Source organism: Pistacia vera, unplaced genomic scaffold (assembly GCF_008641045.1).
Source record: "Pistacia vera cultivar Batoury unplaced genomic scaffold, PisVer_v2 Contig570, whole genome shotgun sequence".
NCBI classification, from domain to species: Eukaryota; Viridiplantae; Streptophyta; class Magnoliopsida; order Sapindales; family Anacardiaceae; genus Pistacia; species Pistacia vera.
Genome location: NW_022196413.1, coordinates 54,485 through 68,975, shown reverse-complemented (window position 1 = coordinate 68,975; position 14,491 = coordinate 54,485). Strand labels below are relative to the sequence as shown.

At 35.2% G+C, this 14,491-nt stretch overlaps 1 protein-coding gene across 1 annotated transcript; it reads left to right on the top strand.

Moving 5' to 3' along the window:
* Positions 1-4,434: 4,434 nt before the first annotated feature.
* On the top strand, positions 4,435-11,633 carry LOC116108905 (peroxidase 7-like). The gene is made up of 2 exons (XM_031395151.1): positions 4,435-4,662; positions 11,109-11,633. Exons 1-2 carry the CDS (start codon positions 4,435-4,437, stop codon positions 11,631-11,633), a joined length of 753 nt encoding a protein of 250 aa, XP_031251011.1.
* Positions 11,634-14,491: the final 2,858 nt, after the last annotated feature.

Genomic DNA, 14,491 nt, shown 5'->3' with positions numbered 1-14,491 from the left:
AATGCATTGGATCTGATAAGAAAACATGAGGGTGGTAGAATTTTCATCAATGGTACGAGTTCGAACAAGGTCATCGAATTCAAGAGGTACGTCTGGAATATGGTTCGGTGAAGAAGATAATGAACAGGAACTGGACTAGATTAATGGTTGGAACATGAAACAAGGAAGTGGTTTGGATCTAGGGTTCATGAAACCGACTTGTTTAGTTTTAGGTCTTGATAAATAATCTGCAATGGTGTTGGTGTGACCTTTGATGTGCTGGACGGTGAAGGAATATTTGTTAAACCATTCTGCCCATCGAAGTAATTGTTGATGCAGAACCTTTTTCTTGTTGAATTGGAGCATTTGATCAAAAGACTTCATATCTATTTCAACAAAGAAGTGATGTCCAACAAGATGGAATTCAAACATTGCAATGACATTTTTTATTGCTAATACTTGAAAGTAGAATGATAATGCTATTGATGTGGTTTGAATTGTCCACTCTGGTATCCACACAAATGTCGTACTTTGTCATCATCTTGTTCAAAAAGCACTGCACCCTAATGAGTGTCACTAGCATCCGTGTAAAACCCCTCCCTATCCGGGTATTTCCTAAGTATCCCTTGGCCATTGAGAACCTAGAAAAGACACGCCTAGGAAATGAGTTTGTTTCAAAACCTATACTTTTGTCTGTTTTGTCTTTGTTTTTTTTTTTTTTTTTTTTTAAAAGCATGATATTAAACATCTCATATCCATAAAATGATTCAAGAAATTTAGCTTCCTATGGAGTTATTATCATAAGTATATAATATCATTTATCCTTTTTCATTCATTTGACAAGGAAATGGTCATACTAGGTTTATTAAAACATATTTACTTCAACATCCATAAACCAAAAACCATTTGATGTTATTTTACAACAAAAAGTCAAAACATAGCAAAAGCATTCCTTCATGCGCATGTCATTTCCCAGTAACCTCTCCTAGCTTCAAGCTTCAATCCTTACCTACAAAACATTTTAAAAAAATTTTGTGGGGTGAGCGCTAATCGCTCAGTAAGGGAATATGGCCATTTATAAACTATTAAGGTTCATTATACAAGCATATTACTCAGGACCTTAGCTACCTACAAGACATGACCTTCATTCATTGACATTATCAAGTTTATAAAACATGTCATACACTTTGGACTTTCCTTATAAACATAAGTCATAACATAACCATACATAATATAACATAGAACATATATGACTTATGCAATATTCATAAACATGGCATGCCTATTTCTTTTGTCTTTGTACTTGATGTTTTCATTAATCTTTATTATCTTATCGGATTCATTTGAACCATTACCTTGTTCTTAGTCGTCACCTCAAAGAACTCATGGTTTCCATAAAGATTTCATTCCTCTGATCTTGGTTTATACCTCAAGAGACTCATGGAATTCATTCTTTAACATTTCATAAATTTTTTCATAAGTCAACTAAATAAGCTATATGCATTACCATTATGAATGCAAACATATGGGATAACATCTCCCACACTCAATCATACTATTCATTCATTTAACATGTACCCTTGGCCAATTGCACAATTCATCAATCAATTTAGCAAAACTCCATGACATGAATATTTTCCTATTAAATTCATTAACTTAATTTATTCGATTTCTCATACAACACAAGAATTTCAACAGTAAGATTATTCAATGGTTTATTAGAAATTATAAAAAAGATGGGATTTTTTATTAAGGAGGTAGATGCCATACAGTTCGTCACTTTTCAAGCAATTTTTTCCTCATCTTCCAATTCGAATTGATTTTTGGCTAAAACATAAAAGTTTTAGGTCTATTTCTAAACTTTTTAATACCTCAAGAATCAGCTCAATCAGACTTTATAACTTCAGTTATGACTGATTTAGTGAATCATGTACAATATAAGCCTTAAAAAGCCAAATCCGAATTCTATTCATTTTTAACCATGTCACATTTATTTGCACATTCATAGTATTTGCCATATCATTCTAAGTATAAAAGGCCATAAAAACCTCCCTTTTTACAAAACCAAAAAGTGCCAAAACATCGTCCAATTACAAACCTCTTAATTGGAAAAATCATCCTCCATATGCACATATACACCAATCAACACACCCATTTAAACAATCAATAACCAAAACATAGCATCACACTCAAATTAACATAAATAGATGTAAGTTTCATCAACCCTAGGTGTTATCAATTGTAGTCATAAGGGAGATTTTTTTTCCTTACCTTAGTATTCAAAGCACAAAGACACTCCTCCTTAGCTCCAAAGGTTCACCCAACCCTTTCTACCTTACACACATAGCCACTTATGAATTTCTCTTTTACCTAAAAATCAGAAAAAACTAGGGTTTTAAAACTCACCTTAAACCCTGAAATTGAAGTTCTTTAAGTGTGGATGGTGATCTCCTTCGAAATTCAACTTGAAATCCTATGAAAATTTTGAGATAGAGAGCTTGAATTAAAGCCTTTAATGGAGGAAAATAAGACTTGAAGAAGAGAGTTTGGTGTTCTAAGAGTGTTGGCCAACTTAACCAAGAAAAGATCTTATAAATATTTCATTTTTTTAATTCCCAAATGGGATTGGCCATCAAAAGTTAGATATATGGGTCATTTGGTATAAATTTTGCATATAAGGGCATTTTGGTCATTTCTACTACAACATTATTATTACACTCCTTTAATGCCATTTGACTTCTCTTTTCTACTTGGTGACCAAGTAAATACATAAGATAATTAACTAATTTACCCATAATACACTTTTATGGATACTTGATTCCTATAAATTATTGTGAAAAGACCATTATACCCTTTGGGAACCGTTTATGCCGTTTAGCCTTACTAACCTCCTTCATGACCCTTTAACCATATTTCTTATCAGTATCATCAATTCCTAACACTTTACAACATTCACGTCTCATAATGCATGCAAAATGACCATTTTACCCTTTTATTGATAAAATCCGTTTAAGGGTAGAATTACATACCTTATAGCTTTGGAACGCTGACGCGGGGGTTTAAAATCCTCCCCTCCTTATAAGAATTTCATCCTCGAAATTTAATTGAAGAGATCTGGATACTTTTCTTTCATGTTTTGCTCGACCTCCCATATTGCTTCTTCAACATTATGATTTCTCCACAATACTTTAACAAGCGATATATTCTTGTTTTGGAGTTCCTTAATTTTTCTATCCAGAATCTGAATGGACATTCTTCGTAAATTAGGTCATCTTTTAGCTCCACTTCTTCTGCTTGAAGTATGTGAGAAGGATCATGAATATACTTTCGCAATAAGGAAACATGGAACACATTATGTATTTGGTCCATACTGACTAGTAATGCAAGTCTATACGCTATCTTGCCAACTTTCTCTAACACTTCAAATGGACCAATGTATCTAGGAGCAAGCTTTCCTTTCCTTCCAAATCTCATCACTTTCTTATAAGGAGTGATTTTTACAAATACCTTATCTCCCGCTTGAAATTCTATATTCTTCCTCTTTGGATCTACATAACTCTTCTGTCTATCTTGTGCTTGTTGCATTCTCTCTCGGATCAGCTTTACATCTTCTATCATCTTTTGTATCATTGTTGGACTGAAAGCTTGAGCTAATGCATCTTTTTCTCCCAATTCATCCCAATGCAATGGTGACCTACATTTCCTTCCATACAAGGCTTCATATGGTGCCATTTTAATGGTTGCTTGATAACTATTGTTATAAGTTAATTCAACTAGAGCGAGAATGTCATACCAATTCAACTTGTGATCCATACAGCAAGCCCATAACGTAACCTCCAATATTTGATTCGTTCTTTCTGTCTGTCCATTCATCTGAGGATGATAGGCTGTGCTGAAATTAAGCCTAGTACCCAATGCCTTCTGCATGCTACTCCAGAATACTGACATAAATTTCACATCCCTATCTGAGACAATACTACTAGGTACTCCATGTAATCTTACTATTTCTTTGATGTATAATCGGCCTAGCTGATTAGAAGACATCTTGTCTATAACTGGAATGAAATGAGCAGATTTATTCAATCTATCTACAATCACCCAAATGGCATTATAACCCCTTTGCACTCTAGGAAGACCTAAAATGAAATCCATAGAAATTAAGATGTTGATAAGAAGTATCACTTTCAGAATAGTTTTGATTCTGAAAGTGATACTTCTGATCAACATCTTAATGTTTATCCCCAATTGATTACCCTTTAACCCGAATCTTCAAAACCACCTGTTGTCTCTGAGTTTGATGATGAGATGCTTGAAGGTGATGATTCCATTCCAGACTCTCTACCTAGGTATTGACAATCCCATCATACTACGGCTGAGCGTGACTCTTTTACAACTTCAGCAAAGCTCCATGCTTTTACTGTTGATGATCTTCCTCCATACAAATGGAGAAATCGGATGTATGAATTTCAAGCTTGGTTACAAGCTGAGATGCTTAAACCTAATGCCCAAGTCTCTACTATACTTATGCAGTTTACAGCTAGATTTGGTGACATTCTCCGTGATTGGCGGATTAGTCTTAAGGAGTACAAACAAACTTTGTTCATCCAAATGCCAAATATTAATCAAGCTCTGTATCTCTTTTATGATGAATTTTGTGGATTACCTCACCTTTATAAGGACCAGGTCAGAGAAGAATATTTTAAGATGCGGTGCTGTTCTCTAAAAAAGAAAGATCTTCACAGACATTACAAAGAGATGGTTAAAAGATATCATATTCTTAGGGGTATGGATGATCCTAACATGAAGCAAGCCTTTTTAGCGTCTATTCCAGAATCCCTAAGTCATGAAGCAACTGAGCTTATGCAGTCTCAAAACAAACAACTTGGTTCCACTTCTCTTAGATAAATTTATCAGTTTGTCATTCTTGCTCTGGAAAAACTCTATTCTCAAAAAAAAATTTTTGTCGATTATCTGAAGCATTCTATGCAGCTGACAAAGGTTTGTCAGAGACTAGACTTGCAGATCAAGTGCAAATCAGATGCTCATGTCTTTGTCCTACCAATAAGAAGTTTCATTCCAGACGCATAAAGTTTTCTCCACCTAGTGCTCTTGCCAGGCACAAATTTTGATGTTTCAAGTACCGTAAGTTTCTTCGAAAAAAGAAACATAGAGGCAAACGATCTAATCGGTGTTATTTATGCAACCGTCTTGATCATTTTGCCAAAAAATGTCCAAACAAGCCCAAACAATCAGCCAAAATGATGCAACAGCCTTCTCAGCTCACTGATATAGATTTTTTGATGATAATGTTGAAAGCTAGTTTTCAATGGATGATGAACCCACTTCAGACACTGTTTTCCAGTTTGTAGCCACTGATACTAAGTTCTCTGATTCAGATGATTGTCACTATTTCTACCATATCCAAAAAATACCACAATCCCTTCCATCATTAGCCTTCTCATGTCACGTACCTACAGTAAAAGTTCAGATCTTCCCTACTAAATATTCCAATCCCATTTCAGTCATAGCATTTTTTGATACTAGTGCTACTCGTACTATAATCAACCCTAAGATCCTCTCATCTTCTCAGTGGAAATCTCATTAAGAAGTTTTCTACACTACTAATAGTGACACTTTCACTACTCATCTGATTAGCAAACCCATTAAAATCCAATTTTTTCCCGGATGTTTTAACTTTCATAAAGTTCTTGGTTCTGATTTACCTGTCAAAGTTATGGTTCTACGTTTTGATGTTTATTCCAAACTCAATAAACTTAGAATCCTCCCTGATGGTGTTTGGTACAAGATGTTTTTCCAATCTTGGACCACTCAGCCTAACTTATTCCAGATTGAAGGCAATCCTATTGAGCAGATCAAAACCCAGCTTATTTCTCGCTCTTGTGCAGATTCTCATGCAGATTTTCTCACTAAATGTGCTAATCCATTATGGAAGAATTTCTGATTTCTTTACCCATCTTCCATTCATCAAGAGCAAAGATATCAATCCTACCAAAGCTAGTCATTCTGGCATGTCATCAGAACATCTCAGCCCCGCCCAACAAGAATGTACTCAACTTTTATCTCAAGGATTGATTGAACCCACAGATTCCCAATGGGCATGTGAAGCTTTTTATATCAATAAACGTGCTGAACAAGCCAGAGAAAAACTCAGACTTGTTATCAATTATCAGTCATTGAATTTATTTCTTCGTGATGATAAATTTCCTCTGCCTTCTAGACAAGTTCTCTTTGCAAATCTCCATAATGCAAAGATGTTTTCCAAATTTGATCTCAAAGCTGGATTTTGGAAACTTGGAATTCATCCTAATGATCATCATGAGACTGCTTTTTGCATTCCCAACCAACATTACCAATGGACGATCATGCCTTTTGGCCTTAAGGTCGCTCCTTCCTTGTTTTAGAAAGCCATGACGAAGATTTTTGCTCCCCTTCTTCATACATGTCTCATTTATATTATGACACTCTTCTCTTTTCAAAAGATGAGGAATCTCATATACGTCTTCTTCATAAATTTGCTGATATCATACACTCTTATGGTATTATGCTTTCTGAGAAGAAAATGCAGTTAGGGCAGACAAAGATTAATTTTCTTGGTATGGTGATTGTTGACAGTAAGTATGACCTTCAACCTCATATTGCTAATGAGTTGAAAAAATTCCCAGATGTTCTAACAACCAAGAAAGAAATACAACAATTCTTGGGAATTGCCAATTACATGCGCAGTTTCATTCCTAACATTTCTCAACTCACTTCTCCACTTTCCCAGATACTTAAGAAGAATTCTCCTTCGTGGTCTGAAAAGCAAACCAATGTAGTCAAGAGTCTTAAACGCAAATCCTTCCATACATAGCCATTGAAGATTCCTTCTTCTAGGAAACGAATTCTTCAGATGGATGCTAGTGACACTCATTGGGGTGCAGTACTTTTTGAACAAGATGATGACAAAGTACGACATTTGTGTGGATACCAGAGTGGATAATTCAAACCACATCAACAACATTATCATTCTACTTTCAAGGAAGTATTAGCAGTAAAAAATGTCATTGAAAGGTTTGAATTCCATCTTGTTGGACATCATTTCTTGGTTGAAACAGATATGAAGTCTTTTGATCAAATGCTCCGATTCAACAAGAAAAAGGTTCCGCATCAACAATTACTTCGATGGACAGAATGGTTCAGCAAATGGAATCCTCTTCAGCTTGATTGGTTATCGATTCCATGTTAACAATCTCCTAGAATTGATTGGTTATCGATTCCATGTTAACTTGATTGACATCATCATTAGAGAAGATTAACTCTCGTTGTTTGTGACCAAATAAACTTGCCATCTGGTAATTTCATTTATTATGTTCCAGTCAACAAGAATTTTTATAATATAATTTTTGAGATTCTTAAATTAATGCTTTTGACCGATTATAAATTGCATCTAAATTATATCATTTTCAAGGCAATTATTATTTTTTATTTTTTTTATGACCGGGGTATTGGCATCAGCTCACTAGCATCTTAACTAGTTTTTCAAGATCCTCAAACTATCAATTAGATAAGAGCTCCAGTACCTATCCCTATTAGAGTTCATGAGAACTCGAACTCAGGAGACCGTATAAAATTAAGTTTTCATTTGTTCTTTTATCATCAACTCATTCAACTAATTAAAGTGATTCTGTTTTTTTTTTGGGATAAGTAACTAAAGTGTTTTAATTCAATTAAAAATTGTATCACAATTTGTGATTAAAAAAAAAATATGTCTCTAACTTTGTTTGCTACAAAATTATTTCTGGTAAATGTCCACAAAATATGATTTTAATTTGTATAATTTCATTCTTCTAGATAGTTGGAATTATTTTATAGAGTAACATTAGTTTTAAAATTTAGGGGTAATTTTGTCATAATAATTTTTAACTTCTTGATATATTGGTTAATATTAATAAATTTATTTGCTGTATTATTATATATTATTATTTTTTTTGTTTGCTTTTACTTTTATAGAGTTTTTTAGTTAAAAATATTTATTGTGAAGTACAAGATATTAATAATTTTGAAATAATAATCCATTGAATCAGTTTATTAATTAAAAAATATAACAATATTATTTAACTTAAATTTAAAGATATTTTTGTTCACATATGACGCATTTAATTCCTTTCTTTCGAGATACTTTGTTAAAAATATTTGTTACACTTTTATCCTCCTATTTTGTTTTCCAGTATCATTACCATCTTATTCACAAAGAAAACACGCCCAAATTTCTTCAAAATTTATGAAACCAAAAACTAAAGATATATGAAATTTAGAAAAAAATATTAATACTAAAAATTCAAAAAATAAAAATAAAAGCAAGTAATACATGTGATCTTTAGGGAAAAAGTGATTATAGAAATGCAATATAATATTCAAGATAAATGAAAAACACGCAATTTCTAGTTCTATAATATTCAAATTAGCATATTATTTGAGAAATTGTATCTCTCATTGGTAAACCTGGAAAAACGGGCGGGTGGGCCGATGTAACGCCCCATTTGAGGTACGTAGTTAAGATTTGCTGTATTGCTTGAATGTTTATTGTTCTACCCTCAATTGAGTTTGTATGTTGTTATTTTTGGTTGGTTGGCCCTTGATTGAATGTATGAGTTGAGTTGATGGAGTGTTTGCCCTGAAATTGGTTGAAACTTGGAGAATTTCTAAATTACAGTCTTTGCCAGGGCGAAGAAAAGTCTTCACCGCGGCGATGTAGGCTCTGTAATTTTTCGCCGGGGCGACGGAACTTTCTTCGCCGCGGCGACGAGACGGCAGAAAAATTTCTTGAGGTTTCTAGAGAATTCTCCATAGGGGTAAAATGACTTTTCTAGCCCTAATTAGCAGGACAAGTGGAGAGTGAAATGTAAGAAAATTTTATGGAGAATGTGTTGGAGTTGGGGGTGTGATTGCAAGGAATTAAAGGAGAAGGATGAAATTTCCAAGAAAGGGTAAGGGCAAAATGGGAATGCTTGTATGTAAATTGAATTAAAAAGGGTTTAAGTGTAGAAAAGCCCTTCATTCTTTACCATCTCCACCGCCATTCTCATTGCCTAATTTCTCTCAATTCTCCACTCAATCTTCCAAGATTTCTAAGGAGTTTTAGGGAGTTTTTGGGTAGTTTTTAGTAAAGATTTCATCTAAAGCATCCTAAGTTAAGGATTCTTGCTTTAGCTGTATATTTGCTTATAGTTGTGTTGAAGTCTTATATTGTTATTGTTTAAAGTTGTAGGGAGAGGACAAGCTACAAAAGGGAAGGAAAAGTGCTAGAGAAGTTATTTACTCACAAGGGTAAGTAAATCCAACCCAAGCTAAGTTTTAAGAATTCATTTGAGTAGAGATTTGTGTATGTATGTGTATGAATTATATTTGTTGAGAAATTGAGATGAGATGAGATGAGTAGTTATTTATGATTATCGAATATATTTGAGTATGAGAAGTGTTGAGATTTTATGGTGTTGAGTTGAGTTTGATTGAAGTTGAGTAAACCCTATAGAAGTGTTTCTTTCATTGACAGGAATTTAGAGTTTATGAGAGAGTTTTCTCCCATTTTGGGAAGGTTAAAGAGGAGAAGAGTTATAATTAAAGTAGAGTTTTATATGCACATGAGTTGTATGATGAAATGCTTGAGAAAGGCATGTGTAAGAGTAGAGAACCTTAATTATTGCTACATGGCATAATTGCATTTCATGAGTGCATTAATGAGCATGAATCATCCATATGCATTAATTATGCATTAGAGAAAGAGTAGAAAAAGAGTAGAGGACTTTGAGTGTGAGCTTTTCTAAAAGAAAAGAGAGAAAAAGAGAATAGAGTAAGTTGTGCGATGGGGAACCCGTGAGTAATGGGTAGAGTATTCCTGCATGTACGCTGCAAAAAGAGATAGCGGCTTGAGTATGAGAGAGAAAAGTGGTATAGCCCGTGAGAGTGCATGCGGATGAGGGCTATACTAAGAGTACCCGAGAGAGAGAGATTATACACTCACATGGCCAAGGGTTCCGAATCCATGCTTAACCGAGTCTGATCGGCTGAGAATGAGTAAAAGTCACGGAGAGCGGGAGCGAGTCCCGGCCGTACCTCTAGTAAGATGGGGTCATGACTTACAAAAGAGAGTTAGTAGAAAGAGAAAACTGAGAAAAACATAGAAGAGAGAGTAAATGAGAATTGTAAGGAAATAATTAGAGTGATAGAGTTACGGGGTAAATGAGTAGAGGGTTTACTTACTGAGCATTATTTGTGCTCACCCCGTTGTTTTTCTATGTTTTTGTAGGATCTAGGTGAGGACACGGTCAGATGGGTGTCGGCAAGCGAGGAGAAATGGCTACACTGTCCACATAGTTTTTGATAGTTTTTGTACACGATACTAACTTTTTGTAACGAATGTATATGTTTAATAAATGAAAAATTTTGGGCCCAACTATTTATGTTATCTTACATGTGTTTTTATTATGTATATTTTATGAGTATATGCGTAGAAAGCAGCTATTATAGCCAGGTACAGGTTGGGTCCAAACGGGTACGGGCCCAATACGGGTCAAGATATACGGGTCTAAGATATTGGACCCATACCGTACCCTATACGGGTACGGGTGGACCCACGAGTACCCGTTTTTTCTCTCTCCAGATTTTAATTTTTACAATTTCACCCCAACAGTTTTCAACTATGACAGTTACACCCCCAAAATATTTATAGAGCATAATTTTGACACTTAGAAGAATTGATGTGGACACTAGAACCTCTAATGCTCCTACCTCAGATAATTTTATTAACAAATGTAATAGAAATTGAGAATTAATAAACTATTATTTGACTTAATTATAAGTAGATCTAATAACTTTTACATGTCTGCGTGTCTGTCTTTCTACTCTGATCTAAGAGTGCCTCTCACGTAGTTTTATCTTGGAATTATTTTTTATGCAGGAGTATACTAGAACTTGTATATAATTATGTTTAATTAGGTAAACGAACTACAATTTATATATAAGAAGACACCCAGTAATCTTCAAAAAAGCTTCATGCTTCCTACTCTAGCTAGCCAATGAAAATGAATCCTATTTCTCTCTTTGTTCTGATACTTGTTGTTCAATTGCAGCTCTCTGTAGTTGTGTTGGCTAATAATGTGCCTCCAAAACCTGCAACTAATAAGAAGGCCAGCAAGAATCTAAGAGGTTACAAAGTGATCAATGATATCAAATCAGAAGTTGAGAGACAGTGCCCCAAAATTGTTTCATGTGCAGCCATTCTCACAGTAGTCGCTAAAGATGCCATGCTTCTAGCTGGAGGTCCATTCTGGGAAGTCCCATTTGGACAAAAAGATGGAAGAATCTCCATAAATAGAGAAGCCAATCGTCTGGTTCCTCAAGGAAATGAAAACATCACAACTTTGATTAATCTGTTCGAAAGCAAAGGATTAAACATCCTTGACTTGGTTGTACTCTCGGGCTCTCACACCATTGGTAGAAGCTCTTGCTCTCCAATCCACTCTAGGCTCTACAACTTCAATGGAACTCAAGGAGCTTCTGACCCTTCACTTGACAGAAAATATTTGTACTCATTTCTTGAGAAGAGTAAATTCAACAATAGAACTGGACCCATTAGTAATTTCAGCTTGATTTAAAGGTCTACATCGGCAGAAGACCCTAATATTGCCTTTCCACTCAATCACTTCATTGTAAAACCACTTTCGTTCAGAGGACTCATCATGTATTTCTTTTTAAAAGCTCATATTCATTACCTAATACCATAATAACAATTAAAATCACTAAAACAAAAGAAGAAAAAAAAGGCGAGAACAAATTGCCAAAATCAGTATCTGATACTCACTGAGATTCTGAAGATTGTCTAAAACACCAGGGCCAGGAAAATAATCAGTATTCATGTTCTTCACTTGATCTGAAAGACTTGAGTGATCTCTCTTCAAATCCTATACAAAAGCATCAACATTAATCCCGAAACCAATAAAAAAACAAACAAGAGAAGACTCTAATTTTACAGAACTTGATACCAAACAAGCAATTACCTACCTAACAAATAAACTAACGAACAAATCGTTCATTTTCTGAAACTCAATTGCCTAAAATAAGACTAAACTATCCTACTTCTGTCAGCAAGAAATAAAGTGAAGTGATACAAGAACGCCATTTTTCTGAATCTTATTGCTCAACATATAATCTTCTGTAATATTGGAAGGGTTGGCCCTTGAGCTAGAAAAATTTCTCGGTTTGTGTTCGATAAACCATCCTCATCCATGAAATTGCTACTCTCTTCAACTAGCTCTAAAGCAACAAAAAAAAAAAACCCTAGTATAATATTCAAATGATAGAAATAGAAGAAGCAACAATAAGCAATCAAGACGCTACCTTCGGTCACTAAAGATGTTAAAAAATAATGTTTTTAATCACATGATTTCATCTTTTAGAGACCCATCGAACATTAAACGAGCTCAGTAGCTGATTGTAACGCCCCGCTTGAGGTACGTTGTTATGTTTTCCTCTTTTGCCCTAATCGGTTGGTTTTGTTATTATTGTTTGATTGAGTGTTGTGTGAATGTTTGCCCTGAATTTTGGTTGAAAACAGAAGAAGTTCATCTGGCCGTGCTTCGCCGGGGCGAAGAAAAGCTTCGCCCGGCGAAGATGTGTGGAAACCAAGGGAATCTCCCTGGAAAGTTTCGCCGCGGCGACAAGGGTTTCTTCGCCGCGGCGGCGACAGCCGAAAAGGTTGATTGAGTTTTAGTTATTTTCTTCCTTAAGGACAATTTGACCTTTCTACCCCTAATTAGCAGGAAAAGTGGGGAGTTAATTGTAAGGATATTTCATGGAGAATAGGTTGAGATAGGGTGAGTTTGTAATGAATCAAAGGATATGGATGGAATTCCCAAAGTAGAACAAGGCAAAATGGGAATGAGTTGTGTTTATATTTCATTAAAAGGAATTAGAATCAGAACCCCTCTTTCTTCTTCTTCCAAACAGTGACTCTTCATTCTTCTCCTTTCAACTTCTATTTTCTTTTGATCAAAGTTTTTCAAGGGGTTTTTTGAAGTGATTTGGAGTAGAAAAGCAACCTAGGGCTTCCTAAGGTAAGGATTTCTCCTTAAGTTGTGATATTTTTGAGTTTTAGTTCATTTTGGTGTGTGAGGGTTTTCATTCTTTTGGTTAGATTTGAGGAGAAATCAAGCTAAGCAAGTGAAAGGAAGAGTTTGTGAAGTCTCTCCTTAACAAGGTAAGTAAAACCCAACCCAAGTTGAGATTTATGAATTTCTTGATTAGGTTTTGATAAAATGATGTATGTATGTGATGTGCTTGTAATATAGCTGTATGAAGGTAAATAGAGATTTCTATGCTTTGTGATTGTTTACCTTGCAAATTTGAGAAATGGGTTGTTGGTTTGGCAAGGTGTTGAGATGGAATTTAAGGGTATTATGGATCCCCTTTTGGAAGTGTTTTCTATGGCAGTTTTTTGTGGCTTTGTGAAGGGGTTTTTTCCCCATTTTGGATGGTTAAGAAAAGTTTTAGAATCATGGCTATGATAGAGTTTTATAGTGCACATGAGTTGTTTGATGAAATGCCTAATAGAGGTTTGAGTGTGAGTAATGAACCTTAATTCTTGCAACATTGCATGTTGGCATCTCATAAGTGCATTGGTGAAGATAACCATCCATAGGCACTAGTTGTACATGGAAAAGTGACCTAAGAAAGTGTAAGAAATGGTTATGCAATTACCCTTGAGTAGAGAGCTTAGTGGGTAAAATTACTCTAAGGGTAGAGAGCATTGAAAAATGCTACAATAGAATGATTAGAAGAGTAGTATAGTTGGGATGATGCTTTGTGATCATCACCCGACCGTTATGAATCGATTGATGCTTGGTGATCATCATCCGAATAGCCTTAGAGTGATGGGTCGTGCTTTGTGATCGTCACCCGATGAGTAGTAGAAATGGTAGATGTTTGTGACCGCTACCCGTTAGTGATAGATAAAGTTAGGTTGATGCTTTGTGATCATCATCCGACATTTAGTAGAAACGGTTGATGCTTTGTGACCATCACCCGATAGTGACTAAGACGGTAAATGCTTGGTGATCGTTACCCAAAATTCATGAGGAAGGGTAGGTGCTAGGTGATCTCCACCCGATAGTTAGAAAGAACCGAGTTGGTGCTTTGTGATCCTCACTCGTAGTCACTAAGAACGGTTTGGTACTATGTGAATTCCACCCGATAGTCATAGAGAGTGAGATGGTGTTGTGTGACGCCATCCGGCCGTACCTCCGGTAAGATGAGGCCATGATGTTATTAGAAACAGAAATAGAATGAAGATAGCATAAGGAAGAATTAAGAGTTATTCATACGGGACAGACAGATAGAGAGTTTTACTTACTGAGCATTATTTTGTGCTCACCCCGTTATTTTCCTTTGTGGATGCAGGTTCATAGGTGAGTTGCGGTCGGAGGGGCGTCGGCAAGCAATGAGGAATAGCTACACT

What these genes read in the sequence shown, in the direction of transcription:
- LOC116108905 (XM_031395151.1), top strand. Translation starts at nt 4,435, where the DNA reads ATGTATGAATTTCAAGCTTGGTTACAAGCTGAGATGCTTAAACCTAAT. An exon ending in CTCACCTTTATAAGGACCAG is followed by an intron (nt 4,663 to 11,108) that starts GTCAGAGAAGAA and finishes GTTCAATTGCAG; the next exon opens with CTCTCTGTAGTTGTGTTGGC.